The sequence below is a fragment of the Mus pahari genome, chromosome 16, assembly GCF_900095145.1.
Source record: "Mus pahari chromosome 16, PAHARI_EIJ_v1.1, whole genome shotgun sequence".
NCBI lineage: Eukaryota > Metazoa > Chordata > Mammalia > Rodentia > Muridae > Mus > Mus pahari.
In genome coordinates, this window is record NC_034605.1 from 8,726,384 (window position 1) to 8,742,713 (window position 16,330).

At 42.6% G+C, this 16,330-nt stretch overlaps 1 protein-coding gene across 1 annotated transcript in view; it reads left to right on the forward strand.

Moving 5' to 3' along the window:
- Window positions 1–239: 239 nt before the first annotated feature.
- The window catches only part of Il2ra (interleukin 2 receptor subunit alpha), a 42,028-nt gene continuing 25,937 nt past the window's right edge, over window positions 240–16,330 (forward strand). The window contains exon 1 of the mRNA XM_021215974.1: window positions 240–438. Within this exon, the coding sequence (XP_021071633.1) occupies window positions 375–438 (64 nt within the window). The 5' untranslated portion in view covers window positions 240–374. The remainder of the gene's footprint in view (window positions 439–16,330) is intronic.

Below are 16,330 nucleotides of genomic sequence, written 5' to 3' on the forward strand. Positions count from 1 at the left end.
ACACAAGAGAAGGACTCATAAGTGAAGCCCGATCCTTCTCACCAAACACTGCCCACACCTCCCAGTAATTGAACTTGAAAAAAAAAACTGGTTTGAAAAATTACCGCAAACTATATTGTCATCAAAAAACACTTCCTATATGAGATCACAGAACAGAGTAGGCACAACTTCCTGCTGAGCAGATCAGCCTAATGCTTAAATAGAACGACTCCCGGCTGTCATTGACATCGTATAAAAGCCAAGATGACAAACTGAGAGGACTGAGCCCTTGTTCTGGCATTCTCCCAGGAGGATGCAGAAAAGGGGTTGACCCAATATACTGCAGAGAACTTCATCCAGCTCCCTCCTCCATCCTGATCCCACGTGCCAGGAAGATGGAGCCACGCTTGCTGATGTTGGGGTTTCTCTCATTAACCATAGTACCCAGTTGTCGGGCAGGTAAGGGGCCAGGGGCTGCGTTGGGGATCTTGGGAAGACTAATGGAATCTTGGTAAGCTTACATCTCCTCAGCTATACAACCAGAGGGAACGATGAGATGGAGAACTTTGAAGAGGGAGTTGAGTCATGGGTTCTACCTCTTGTCCGTGGTCCACCAGGACCTCTTTTTGTGCCTCAGTGGTCCCTAGTATATCAACCTTTCTTAAAATAGCAGGAAGGAATTTCTCATTCACAGTCCTTTTTAGGTTTCATTCCCAGGGATGGTTTGGTTTTGCTGTCTTGGAAGTTTCTTGTAAATGTCATTTTATGGCAATTTCAGAAAGCATAAATATATTTATTTTTCAGAGCATGACTTTCCTCTGCTCCTCTGGGTATAACTTCTGTGTGTGTACATTGTGGACATGTATGTAAAATGTGAATTCTACCATCATGGATTTTGTCAGGTATAGTTTTAAGAAATAAAAACCACCACCAGCCCAGACATCCAGCAACTCTTCTTAATTGAGGGTGAATTTCCTAATACCGTTTTTTCCTTGCTAATCCAGAAAGAGAAATAAGGTTTGTGGAAATACATATATTTCAAGTCTATTAGATAGATGATAGATAGATGATAGATAGATAGATAGATAGATAGATAGATAGATAGATAGATAGATAGATAGATAGAGATGGGACTGTCTCACTATGTAGTCTTGGGTTGCCTAGACTATGCCATGTTAACTAGTTTGGCTTTAAACTCATAAAGATCCACCTGCTTCTGTGCACACCCCCACACTAGGCTGAAAATGTATTTTTTGAAAGCCTACAGTTCCATAGTCTTAATTTCTAGGAATTTATTCTTAAATGACCCCAGAAAAAAATGTATTAAGAAGAGTAAAATATATGACCTATACACGAAGTTTGGTTGCTGACTTGGGGGCAAGTGATCACATTGTGTTGGGCCACTTAGGAGCATCTTGGTTTTGGAGTTAAGATGTTTATGATTTTAGGAAGCTTTGAATGTGTGATTTCTCCCTTAACAGCATCTTTCCCTCAATGGTGTCTTTGTCAGGTTAGTTCAAATCAGAATAACCAAGTCTTTACAGTTACTAGTATTCTGTCTCTGAGGAAAGGCTTTCAAGTAAACTTGTGTTATGAGCTGTGGTTGACTTATATAAGGCTCATTTACTTGGTTTTGCAAAACATCTGTCCACTACTTCTTATGCATGTGTATATAGGGAAATAACAGCAATACAGGTTAAAGTGTGCCTGGAGCTACAGGGGTGTGGGGCTGTCAGCGAAGGCTTCATGAAGATAGCGTGTCCATGGAGCCCTGGAGATTGGTAAATTTCCATAAGGGAAGATTTCAGATGAGAAGGCACATGGATCAAGACATAGAAGTGTCTGAGGAGTCAGTAAGTGTATTCTCTGAATATGGGGCTATTGAATAAAGAACAGAAAGATGGGAATGGGGCCAAAGGCATTAAAGCTCTGGACAGGAAGCTCAATCCTTGTCTTTTCCTGTGTTATTGGGGATAGAAATCTAAGGCCTTGAGCACACTAAGCAAGCACTCCAACCCTGAGCTGCATTCCTAGCCCACAACTTAAAATGCTTTAGTTGCATTTGGTAGGCAACAGAAAACTACTTGAAAATGTCAGGGAATGCCATTTACAGAGTACACTTGATAAACCAGATGTATACATTTTATTACAACTTCTAACCACTTTACAGTGTGGGTGTCATGAATCAGTAGAAGTAACCCCAAAATCAGAATATCAGTGTTGCAAGGCTCACATCCCTTTTGTCTTTTCTATTGGAAGCAAGACCAGAGGTGACTCTGTCTGATAATAGAAAGTGATCAGGTGCAAGGAAGTGTGTCAAGAGGCAACTTGGTTCCCAGTGGGAAACAGAAAGAAATGGCCAGACTAGTTGAGGTCAGCAAGTACCCCAGGGCAAGGGATGATCTCATTTCTGCTTTCTTTATCCTCCAGGAAGAATTCAGTTTAAGCAATTAATGGGGCTAGAAAGATGGCTCATTGTTGGTTTAGAGCACTCATTACTCTTGGGATGAGTTGAGAACCCAGGACCCAAGATATTGTCTCAGAGCCATCTGTAACTCCAGTTCCAGGGAATTCAACAACTTTTTCTGGCCTCCAAAGGCACCAAACACATGGCAAATAGGCATAGATGTGGGTCAAGTGCTTATACACATAAAAATAAATAAATACTAAATTTTTAAGAAAGAGTAGAAAAATAGACAAGTCTTTCTATTCCTTGGGGGCAAGAGGTCTTTAATGAGATAAGCCAGAGTCAATTTCTAGCTGATTCATAAGGCAGATTTTCATTCTGAAAATTTCCAAAGCCACCATTTAAAATTGTGATGTGGTACAAGGGATGTATTAGTCAACCCGGGTGTTTTTAGTCTCTATATCACTGGGTCTTGGGATGTGGTTAAAAGAGAATTCTCCCCAATGTTGTCAACACAGCAGCAGCTAACTGAAGCCACCTTTCTTAGAATCGCGGAAACTCTGAGCTGTCTCTTGATCAATTTTCATTCTAGGAATTCTGTAATCAAATCCTTATCCTTCTAGAGTCAGAAGACAGAAGGTATGGAAATATATTAAGGTGGTGCGCATGTCTAGTTATTCCTTCTGGTAAAGGCTACTGCCTACACTAGAAGTTCCCGTCTTCAGCTCTGTTATTAAAACGCATGCTTCACAGTGCCCCTTCAGTTTCTTCACAGTGTTAGAGCTGCTGTGGCTTTGTTCATCATCCAAAATAGACCTTGGAGACATGTGGTTTTGCTAAGCACTGGGAATATTTAATGAAGCAATCATGACATTTGTTCCTAAGGGTCTAAAATAGCTTGATATGGAACCCATGTCGGTGCTCGATTTAGCTTTGAACATTGAAAAAAACAGTAATTTATTTCGTCCATTTACGTGTCAACTGGCCATGCTCTGAAAGAAGAGCTTCTTACACTCAACACCTCCATCACTGGGTCCCTCCCAAAGGCGAGGGTTTTTATGTTCATGTATGCATATGTGTATTCATGCAGCTATGTGTATAGATGAATGTGTGTGGAGACCAAAACTCAACTTAGGCATTAATCCTCAGGTGCCATTCACATGAGTTGGTTTTCTTATTGTTTGGGCTTTTTATTGTTGTTGTCTAGAGATGGAGTTTCTTGCTGGTCTGGGACTACATGGTTAGGCTCAGTTGGTTGGTCAAGAATCTGCCTACTGCTTTCTTAGGGCTGATACTAAAGGTATACACTGCTGTAATATATATATATATATATATATATATATATATATATATATATATATATATATATATATATATATTAGATGTATCATTGCTTTGCCTGCATGTATATATATGAGCACCACATGCCTGCCTGGTGCCCTCAGAGGTCAAAAGAGGGCATTGGATCACCTCAGACTGGAACTATAGAGAGTCTTCAACTCCCATGTGGGTGGTGGGAAGCAAACCTGGGTCCTCTGCTAAAGCAGGTGTTCTTAACCGCTGCACTATCTTTCCAGCTGCATACTGATTTATGTGAGCACCAGGGATCAGAACTGAGCTCCTCATATTTACAAGGCAAGCACTTTACCTACCAAGTCATCTCCCCAGCCCTGAACACCACACCACACACACACACACACACACACACACACACACACACACACTCAAAACCTTTGAGAATTCCAGACACTTTTGTGTAATTTCTTGTGGAAACCATTCCTGTGGTAGCAATGAACGCCATGAGGATAGGCTGCACCCTGACACAGTGGCTGTTCATGTGAACTCTGTTTTCCTTAATGCCCAGTGATGGCCAGATAGAGATAGAATTCTCTTAAGAAATAGAGCGTGTCACCAGCCGTCAGTGAGAAATAGAGCTAGAAGGCAAATGAAATTTTAAAGATGTGTAGTATGGAACAAGATATCTAATGATGTTAGAAAAACCAAAGGCAAGACGTAGCAAGACACAGCTTTCAGCAAACTTCTCTCTGCAACAGGAGAAGGTTGTTGCAGAGATCTTGAAATCCCCTTAAAATTCCATCATTATACATTAAGAATTCTGGGGGCGGGGGGGAAGACCTACACACACACACACACACACACACACACATACACTCGTGCGCACACACACACATGCAAGTCCTTTTTATGCTGGGGGTACTTTTGGAAACAAGAAAAGTTCCCAACCAAAGACATGCCCACTCCCATGTGGATTGAAAGGTCACCCAGTATCAGCAGACCCAAACCTGAGAGCTGGGTTCCAGGTTCTTTCCCCACTCTCCAGAGTGCAATGCTCTGCACTGCAGCATGACTACTAATTCTGTACTGCTCGACGTGTGGGTGTAGGGTAAAAACACCACTGTGTTTTGGTGAAGCCTTCCCCTGTTTGATGGCTTGCTATGGGGATTTCTTCCTTCAAACTGTGTCCATGGCTCGCAAAAGGAGTGGGAATCTATCTCTTTCTTCTCTTTATCTTGAGCCAGTCCCTCTGGGGGGGGGGGGAGGAGAGCCTTTATTCATTGCATTACTTCAAAAAGTTATTACCTGAGATGCCTCTGTGCTTAAGAGTGCATACTACTTCTGCAGTTTGGTTCCTAGTACCCATGCTGGGAGTCTTATACCTGCCTATTTGGGTCCAGTGACCTCTTCTGTCCTGCACGTACATATAGAGACATACATAAATAAGACCTGCTGTCCTGGAACTCAACCTGTAGATTAGAACAGCCACCACCTCAGAGCTCCACCTGTCTCTGTCTTCTGGGATTAAAGGCATGCACCACTTCTGCCCAGTGATACCAGGCCTCTTGATGACTTGATTACATCTTCTGTATGCCTTTATCCTGATTCTCAGAAGTGATAAGTGATATCTCTTTATCCATGCAGCCATCCATTCATGCATTAGAGTTATAGGGATGGAAAAAGGTACAGCCCTTCTTCTCCAACATGAAGACAAACATCTGCTGATTGATTCTGATAAGGAAGACTGCCAAGGGAAAGCCGGCATCTGCCAATGAGTCAACATTCTGTTCCCTTTCCAACTCTCTGCCACATTTTCAAGGACATCACCCATTTGCAGGGAAAACAACAACTACGTGATCTTTAAAAATGTTGGGTGTTTTCTACTCTAATGTTGCTCACATAGTTTTTGGCTAGTTGATTTTATGGTCATTCTAGATTTTGCCTTTATCAACAAGACAACACAGGTCTCATTGGGAACTGTCTGTGGAGCCATGTTTCCCAACCCCGGCTGCAGTTACATCGCGCATCTGGAATGCCTGTAAAAGCGATGGCTGCGACTTCTTCAGACCAGTGAAGTAAGTCAGACTCTCAGGGGAGAAGAACCAGGCATACTAATGACATTATTTTTATGTCCCTCCAAACAATGAAGATGTAGTGAGGGATGCGATCCGCCTAATACTGTAGAGAAGTAATATAATGGAATAATCCTACAGCTGGGCATGGTGTGCATCGCTGTGACCCTTGCTTGCACTTGGGACATTGGTGCAGGAAGATTGTGAGTTTGAGGCCAGCACAGAGCTCCACAGTGAGACTATCTTAAAAAGAAAAAAAAAAAAAACAAGAAGAGAAGAAAGAGGGGAAGGGAGAAAGGGAGGGAAGGAGAAGAAGAGAAACGCAAATGGTTTTCATGCTGGTTAATTCCATTGCTTCATTTTTATTCTTTGAAAATAGAGGAGAACTTCTCTTTTTTTTCTTTTTTCTTTTTTCTTTTGTTTTTTCTTTTCTCTTTTTTTGTTTGTTTTTTGTTTTTTGTTTTTTTCTTTCTTTCTTTCTTTTCTTTTCTTTTTTTCTTTTTTTTTCGGAGAACTTCTCAAACTGTACAAGACCCCTGGGGATTTTGTTATAAAGCATTCTGTTTGGAGAGGGATTCGGTAACTTGAAATTCTGTTCAAACAGGCTCCAACATGAGATATGTGTTGTCAGTGCATGAGCCCAGTTCTGAGCAGCAGGCTATCATGTAACAACAACAACAACAACAATAACAACAACAACAACAAAAATGCACACTACCTAACCACACAGAGCTTGCAACTAAAATGGGGAACAACTCCAGAGAAGATTAAATATTGATCAAAGGTTGCACAGTCTATATAACCGGCCTATGGATATTATGAGTGGTCAGAATACAGAGAGCAGCCTACTGCCTGGGTAATGAAAGATGATGCTTTGAGAAGGGCTTTTGGAGAGCTCTGAATGGTGCTTAAGAATAACAGAGCATCAGTTGGGCAGTGGTGGCGCACGCCTTTAATCCCAGCACTTGGGAGGCAGAGGCAGGAGGACATCTGAGTTCGAGGCCAGCCTGGTTTACAGAGTGAGTTCCAGGACAGCCAGGGCTACACAGAGAAACCCTGTCTCAAAAAACAAAAAACAAAAGCAAAACAAAAAGAACAGAATATGTTAGAAGACAGTACTGTGGGATGATTCTGCTGAAGCCGTACACATGGGCCATTATCCATTCGCAGAGACGTGTGTCTGAACAAAATGAGTTTCAAGTGCATAGTGTTCCTCTGATAAAAATGAATACTTTCCCCACATAAAAAAGCTGAACCTGGTGGCACATGTTTGTAATCCCAGTGCTGGGAAAGCCGAGATGGGTAGAACGCTGGGGCTTACTGGTCTATCAGCCAAATCGGTGTGCTCTAGGTTGTTGGGAAACCATATCTCAAGAGAAAAGATAGATGGCACACGCACACACACACACACACACACACACACACACACACACACGTATACACATAGACATGTGTAATAATAATAATAATAATAATAATAATAATAAATGATTTTGCTCAGACATAAGACTTTGCATGTTCCTCATCCTACTTAAATCCTCCAGTGCACGCAGGCTAGTTGCCTCTAGCAGATTTCTTTGACATGATGAATTACTGAGTAGCCTTGACAGTACCCCGTGACACCCTGGATGTAGTCAAAGAATTTTTGAGTTTTCTTCTACCTCTACATCTGTGTTTTTAACTCTGATGCAGCCCTGTCAACCTCATACCACAAGGCCAGAATCTCATGGCTTCTAACATGACAGCCTACTTTTACCCTGACAGTTCACTAGGCTTCGACCAGCAACTCTCAAGATAGCACCAGACATCCTACCTGCAGGAGGCTGAGGCTCACATGACCAACAGTGAATGGTTTATTATTTATTTATTTATTTATTTATTTATTTATTTATTTATTTATAGGTTTAAATTTTTTCTTGTATGTGTGGGTGTATGGATATTTGGCCTGCATGTGTGTATGTATACTCAGGGCATGCTTGGTGCCCAAGGAGGCAAGGGTAAAGCATTGGCTCTCCTGAAACTGGAATTATGGAAGGTTGTGAGCCACTATGTGGGTACTGGGACTTGAACTCAGGTCCTCTGCAAGAGCAACAAGTGCTCTTAAGTTCTGAGACTTCCCTCCAGTTCCAGAAGAAACATTTTAAACAGGGATGATGATAGCGAGAGCTTATGCTCACTGACTATGTGCTATCTCTTAGTATTGTGTTAAATCAGTATCTTGGTTCAGTTTTCAAAATAAGGTGGTTGTGTTGGGCATTGTGGTCAACACTTGGGAAAACAAGGCAACAGCTCTCTAAGTTTTGTGCCAGTCTCCTCTACACAGAGCAGTGTTCTCAACCTAACACTGCAGCCCTCTAATATAGTTCCTCATGCTGAGGCGACTCCCCAACCATAAAATTATTTTTGTTGCTACCTCATAGCTGTAATTTTGCTACTTTTATGAACTGTATTGTAAATATCTGTTTTTCCCCAATTGTCTTAGGCAACCCACAGATTGAGAACCGCTGACACAGAGTTTTCCAAGCCAGTTAGGCCCACATAGTGAGCCCCGGAAATAAAACAGCATAAAAAGCAATTCTTGTTATCTTCACTTAGCAGTTGACCAATGGAGTCTTTGGTCAGTATAAATCAGTAGCTGGTGTAACACAACTAGGAAGACTCCAGAATCTGAGTTTACAGAATCTCTCTACCCACCATCCTGAGCCACACCCGAATGGACCACCTGTTGAATCTCTTGTCTTTATTTATGTGCATGTGTGCGTGTGTGCGTGCATGCATGCATGTGTGTGTGTGTGTGTGTGTGTGTATACACACGCATGTATATACACATGTGTGTGGAGGTCAGAGGTTTGTTCGCACTCCATCTTCTTTCATCCCTTGACCTTATCTTTTTTGAGACACTCTCTCACTGAACCTGGAGCTCACCAATTCAGCTAGATCACCTATTCAAAAGCTGCAGTGGTCTTATCTTCTCCAGTCCTCTGCTGGGGCTACAAACATACATCATGGTGCTGGGATTTTTACCTGGAGGGTAGGAATTCAAGCCTGAGTCCTCTTGCTCTCCCAGACAGTTACACCTCAGCATAGCCTCAGCCTCTTTTTTTTTTTTTCCCCTGAATATATGTAGCCCAGGGTGGCTTAGAAATTCATGAAGTGATTAAGGCCAGTCTCAAACTTCTGATTATTCTGCCGCGCTTGCATGTGTCTGGAGTTCAGTCTGGTGGGAGCTCCTCAGGACCCTGCTAGTCTTAGATCCTGTGTTCTCTGAATCCTTCTGTTACCTTCAAAGAACAGCCTGGGGTGTTTTCCTTGCATTTGATAGCATTTCAAAGAAGGCATGGCAGCAGAGTCTGGGTGGCAACCAGCAAAACAGAGGAAAGTCTGAGCACCTTTGGCCATGAGTCACCACACCTTGTTCAGGAATTGCCATCTCTGCCCACAAAGTCGCCCACTGTTTTCTGTGTGGGACCAAAATAGATACCTCCTTCAGAAACTCTCTGTGTGTGTGTGTGTGTGTGTGTGTGTGTGTGTGTGTGTGTGCTCTTGGTAATAAAAAACAAAAGACAAAGATGGTTATGTGTTTCTAAGGGCAGACTAAGAGGCCGCTTACAGGTAAGTGTGACAGGTGAGAGGAACAGAGGCAAGGAACGCCCTACCCCTGTGGCAGGGCTTCACACTATTTCTATGTCTGCTGCTTTGCTTCTCATCAATTCAGTCATGACCTATTGAGCATCTTCTCACAAGGTTAGAGAGGCAGAGATGAATAAGAGCCAACTCTTGGCCTCCAGGAGCTTCTTGCTTATGAGGAGAGAATATCTAAGCCAAGGGCTGAGATTCATGTAAGAACACAGAGCTGGTGGACACACAGGCCGCTGTCCACTCCTCCTGCAAGACTAACACACTGTAAGCTAGGAAATGCCTCCCATTATATGTACATGCAGAAGAGAGCAGGGCTCATGCTGTTTTGTCAGCGTGAGCGACTAGAATTATTAGAATCCAGCCCTTTCCGTTTTGAGTTTAGAACAATCTGCAGAGGTTTTGGGCTTGTTTGGCTCAAGCAATACCTTTCAGGGACATCTCAGGTAGGATTTACTGGGAGTCCTTCAGTAACAGACTGTTTCCACAGGCTCAGGAGTCTTAGAGGCACCATCTATAGGCCAACTACCACATGTCTGAGTACATTTGAAGATCTCTCAGGTCCTCAACATCTATGACCTCTTCAAGGAAGAAAGGAAAGCGGGGAGGGAGGGCAGGGGGGAAGGAACCTTATTAATTCAATTCACACCATTAGTGACTTTTCCTTCTCTTCTCTTCCCTTGCCTTCCCCACCCCTTGCTTCTCCTTCTCTTCCCTTCCCCTCTTCTCCCCTCCTCTCCCCTCCATTTCCTTCCCCTCCCTTCCCCTCTTCTCCCCTGCCCTGCCCTGACCTCTCTTCCTGCCCTCTCCCTTCCCCTCCCCTCCCCTCTCTTCCCCTCTTGTTATCTTCTTTTTTACATCTCCTGTGGTTCTAAGGATCTAACCCAGGACCTCACCAAACTAAGCTAGAGAAGCAATTCTACCACTGAGTTTTTGTTTCTTGAGACAAGGCCTCTAACTCAGGCTGACCTTGAACTTCCCACACAGACCAGGATGGCCTTAAACTCATTATCTTCCTTCCTCCCTTCCTCCGAATCCCCCAGGTGCTGGGATTACAAAGTATATTATCACACTAGACTTTGGTTTTTGTTTTCTGTGATGCTAAGGATTGAGCCCAGGGTTCAGCTCACACTAGACAAACACTTTACCTCTGAGCTGGGTCCCCAGTTCTTACTATTACTGTGCAAAGCCAAAAAGAAAAGCAGTGCTTTAAAGGTGTATTAATAAACTATAAGAATAATATATAATAAATTGATATGTAAAAAAAAAAAAGCCACACTGTATATATGTAAACGAAAGCAGCCCTAAAACCAAACAGGCCCATGTCCCCAGGGAGAAGGTCAGTTTATCATGTTGTGGGGAACGGCAAAAGAAGTGGTTCTAAAAGTTTCTTTTGAAGTCCCCGACATCTCCGCTGACGTCAGCCTCTTCCTGCCCAGCACCCCGAGAGTTTCCAGGGAGTTTTGGGGCCAGTGACTTGACACGGGGTTGTATGTTTGACACTTGCTGACTGTGGGCAGGTTGTGGCGGTTTTCCCCGCCAAGTCTGTCACTCAGCTGAGTAGCAGCTTGGTGTGTGCTTCCGGTCCTTGTGGTAGTGACACCTCTCTGTTCAGAGCTTGATTTAGAACAAAAAAAGAACCTTTGTGAAGAGAAAACTCCTTATTTAAAGGAAAGGGACCCGAACTTTTAAGAGTCGTTTTAGGATAAAAGGGCCGCGTCCTCAGGAGTCCCGCTGGTACCCCCCCCCCCCCAGGGAGGTGTGCCTTGAGGGCTCACTTCTAGGTTTCCCTGTCTACTCCCAGACATCACTTTCCCTTTCTCACTGTCTCCTCAGAGGCTGCTTCTCTGAGGTAGTTTTTAGCTGCCAATGCTGAGGAACTATTGGCCATTCTTAGAGACTACAACTGCCGCCATTGAAAACCTAGGCTGTCTAGCCAGTGAGCTCAGGGGGTCCGCCTGTCTCCGCCTCTCTTATCCTCTGTGTTGGGGTTTGCGTGCGCACAGCCATACAGGGTTTATAGAGTGCTGGGGAAGTGAACTCAGGTTCTCACACTTCCGTGGCAAACCCACGAAGCCATCTCCCAGCCTTGGTTTTACATATTTCAATATACATTCATATTATAATATACAGTATAAGTGCTTATACCACGGTATTAGCAGTATTTAGAATGGGTGCCCCAGATTTTCATGACCTTTTCTTTGTTTTCTGTTTCTATTCTAATCTTTTTTTAAAGTTGGTTATTTTATTTATTTACATTTCGAATGTTATCCCCCTTCCTGGTTTCCCCTCTGCAACCCCCCATCCCATCCTCCCCCCCCCTGCTTCTAGGAGGGTGCTCCCCCCACCCACTCACCCACTCCTACCTCACCGCCCTGGTATTCCCCTTCACTGGGCATCAAGCCTTTACTGGACCAAGGACCTCCCCTCCCATTGATGCCAGATAAGGCAATCCTCTGCTACATATGCAGCTGGAGCCATGGGTTCTCCATGTGTGCTCTTTGGTTGGTGATTTAGTCCCTGGAAGTTTTGGGAGGTCTAGTTGATTGATCTTGTTCTTCCTAAGGAGTTGCAAACCTCTTCAGCTCCTACAGTCCTTGCCCTTATTTCTCCATTGGGGCCCCTGGGCTCAGTCCAATGGTTGGCTGCAACTTAAATAGCTGTCCCACACCATGGCTACTTCTCCAGTCTTTAATTGCACTTGTTTGTTTTAAAATTGTGTTTGTTTTAACAATTTATTTATTTATGTAATATATACATATATGTGTTTATATATATATATATATATTTATTTATATATATATATATATATATATAAATGTATGCATGTATGAGAGAAGAGGGCATTAGACAACAGAGGGCATCTGATCCCATTACAGATGGTTGTGAGTCACCGTGTGGTTGATGGACATTGATTTCAGGACCTCTCTGGAAGAGCAGCCAGGGCTCTTGACAGTTGGGCCTTCTCTCCAGCTCGTATTTGTTTGTTTGTTTACTTATGTATTCATTTATTTATAGACAGGGTCCAGCTATGTATCCTGAACTGACTTACTATGTAGATAGGGTGGCCTCAAACTCATGGCAATCACCTCTCTCAGCCTCCTGAGTTCTGGGACTACACATGCAGGGGAAATCCCACCAATATCCATTTGAAACTAGCCCTCACAATTACAATTTACTTCTCGGAAGGCTCTGTCTTTTTTCAGAAGACTGTGGGTGGGATTAGCCAATTTAGCAGTGCTCCGCTAAAAATATGTCTCCTTCCCAAGAAATCGGTTTCTAAGATTTGAGGGGAAAACTGTCTTTAGTTTTCAGAGAAAGAGCAGGAATATTTCTCCCCAGACTTCTCTCTCTCTCTCTCTCTCTCTCTCTCTCTCTCTCTCTCTCTCTCTCTCTCTCTCTCTCAATCTGATAACACTTTAATTTAAATCAAGTTGACATTCTGTGGTAAGTTTGTGGTTAACTCTTTCAAGTGCTGAAGCTTGTTTTCTGAGGTGACTGGAGAATTAGAAAAAGACAGGCAGCCCAACCGCTGTACTCTGAAGCGTTACAGGCTCCCAGGCATGACAACGTAGAAGCCACTCTGGAGACAGAGGGCAGTTCTCAGCTCCTTGCCTACGTTTCTCTGTCTAAGAGCAAATTCCTAGTTCCTGTAGACCTACTGTTTGTTGTTTGTGTAACTACTGCCAAGAAGCCACAGGGTTTTCTCCAAACTGGTCTTACTGGTGAGTCACACATTCCTGCCTTATGGAAACTGAGGCTTTGATGAAGCCTGAGAGAGCTGGGCCTCAGAAAGTGTGTCAGATAACACCAGGACTCACAGACACAAAAGGCTAATCACCATTCTGCAAATATTGTTATTTCAGTGTTTCCCCTTTAATTTTAAGAAACTTTTCTTTAATAATGACTACTGTGAAAGATTTTTTAACACACATACACACAAACACACACACACACACACACACACACACACACACACACACATTTTTGACAGGGTCTCACTGAGAAGCCCTGGTTGTCATGGAACTATCCTGGAACTCATAGAGACCAGGCTAGGCTAGAACTCAGAGATCCACCCACCTCTGCCTCCCGAGTGCTGTGATTAATGGAATGTGCCTCCATGTCTGGCTTTAATGAACATTCTTTAAATCATCTTTGGATTCATTTCCTGCTATTGGCATGGCCATTTAATTTTCTACCTTTAAACGGGGTCATATCAAGAGATTTTCTACTAGTGTACCATCCATCACTGCTGAGATAAATTCTAATTGATCAGAATATTAGTTTTTGTCATACCTGACTAAAACCAAGTACAAATATTGTAATCGATATTCTGATGTCTGTTTTTATAAGTGAGATGGTCCTATGGCCATTTTCTCTGCAGTTCATTCCAAGTTTAATAGGAAGACTAAAATAACTCTGTAAAAGGAATTAGAATCATTGAAGCGTCTGTGCTGGCTTGAGTGATAATAGCTTCCATGGGCTCATATATTTGAATACTTAGTCCTCAATGAGTGGAATTTCCAGTTTGAGAAGGATTAAGAGGGGTGACCTTTATTCAAGGTTTTGAAAGACTCATGTGATACTCCAGGGTTCTCTCTCTCTCTCTCTCTCCCTCCCTCCCTCCCTCCCCCCTCCCTCTCTCTTCCTCATGGCTGTGGACTGAGATCTGAGCTGTCAGCTGTTCCTTTACTCTGTCATCATGGATTCAAACTCCCTAAAACCATAAGCCAAATTAAATGTTTTCTTTGTAAGTCATGGTGCCCTATCACAGCAATAGAAAAGTAACTGAGATGCCCTCTGAAATAGTTTGTGTTAATCATCTGCTTCCTGTTTCATATATTTGTTCACTAGTTGACTTTTTCAAATGATTGGTTTATTAGGTATAATTCTCCTCTTTCTTCGGCTTCTTTCTAAGATAAAATGTCACCATGTACCTCAGGCTGGGCTTGAACTCGCAATCCTGCTCACTTCTGAGTTGTTGGTGGAACAGTAGTTACATCTCCCTTTTCTTCAAACTGTTGCTCTGTTGTTCTTGCTTCTTCTAGTTCTGACTATTTCCAGAATCTACTTAAATGAATAGTTTTTAATTTGGGTGACATTCTCTGCTGGGTTTTTTTTTTTTTTTTTTCTCCTTGATCAATCTTTCATTTACAGTTTTGATCTCCTTTCTTTAACATTATTCCATGTTTTTTTAACTTCCTTCAGTAAATGTTAAATGGGATAATGCCTGTTCTTTAGACACGTCTTTTCCTTTGAGGTTGTAGACACCCCTGGAGAGATGTGCTGGCTCAGTTCTGCAGGGGTTTGTAGTTATCACTTCCACTGCTATTCGGTGCAGAGTATTTTACAGAATGAGCTCTGAGTTTCCCTTTGATCCACAGATTTGTTTGGAAGTTTGAGCTTTCTTTTTTAAAACGTGTGAAGTTTTATTGTTGCTTGTGGTTTTGCTCTCTGTTCTTAACTTTTAATTTCATTGCGCCGTGGTTAGAAAATGAATCTTTGTGATGCTTACTCTTTGATACTGGTAGAAACCACCGCTGGTGCCTCGTAGGAGTTCAGTTCTCTTTACCACGGTTCCATGCGTGGTAAAGAGAGTGCACATTTCCTATGTATTGGGCACACAGCTACATAAATACACACAAGTCAAGCTTACTGACAACTAACAGACCTTCTTATAGAGTAACCTTCTCTTATTAGTGGTCCTCGGAACATCAGTTTGTTTTGTAGTGAGTGTTGGGCTTAATTCTAGTTGGGTTACTTTTTGTGGTTTCCCTTGGCTTCCTGAGCTGTATTTGGTAGCATCTGATTGGCTGACCTGCTTTTACTATAGGATTCCCATGAGTGTGGTCTCTTTGATAGTTCAGGAGTTGTGTTCTAGACACTGCAGTATGTGAGATGCATTATCTCTGGTTACTACCGTGGAGTCTGTGTTATGTAACTTGGAAGAGTGTAGGGGTGGCTTACAGCAGTGCCTCTCTTGTGTGGAGAGCGCAGTGTGTTACTTCTCTCTGTTGTTACATCCAGTGTTGAGTCTTCAGCCTCGATCCAAACCCTACTCCCCTGCATCTTGGGTCTTTTGTCTCCTTCATTACTCATGTTGAGATTCTGTCCCAGTTTGAGAAGGACTAAGTAATGAATGGAATATGGTATAGGTTCTCTCATCTGGGATGGAAGTATATCTCACCTCCTACCTTGTGGGTTCACAGCATTGGGCTTGATCTCCAGAATCAACAGCAATGTCAATGGCTCAGAAGCAAATATGTTCTACAATGTTTATATGTGTTTACACAATAAAACCCTACTCAAGTAACGTCTACAACACCAATGACCGTAAGAAAGTAAAGAGCTAAGATCAAACACACAGAATAGAGATATAATGATGAAAGTAGAATTAATATAATATACTTATTTCATTTTTTAATTCTACTCTCTCTATAAAGGTCTGAGTTGGATCATTAATAAATACAACTAGATAAAGGAGTGAGAAAAGACTAGTGAGGGGACACGAGGCAAACTTAACAAGCAAGTTAAGCAAGTTGAAGCTTCCCTCTTTCATAGGAGATGAAGATGCGTCTTTCCCCAGCTTCTGTTTTCAGAGTTCACTGTGTTTGTGTGTATGTGTGTGTGTGTTTGTGTGTGTGGTATGTTTGTACATGTAGTGTGTATGCATGTGGTGTGTGTGTGTGTACATGTGTGTATGATATATGTGGTGTGTGTGGTGCATGTGGTGTATGTGCTGTGTGTGTGTGTTTATACATGTAATGTGTGTGTATATGGTGTGTGTGTTTATACATGTAATGTGTGTGCATATGGTGTGTGTGTGTGTGTGTGTGTGTGTGTGTGTGTGTGTGTGTGTGTGTTAGGGGTGGGCCTTGTCTTCTAGTCAAACAGGTCAAGCCAGACAGGACAGCACAGAGACTGAGTTCCAGCTACCTTG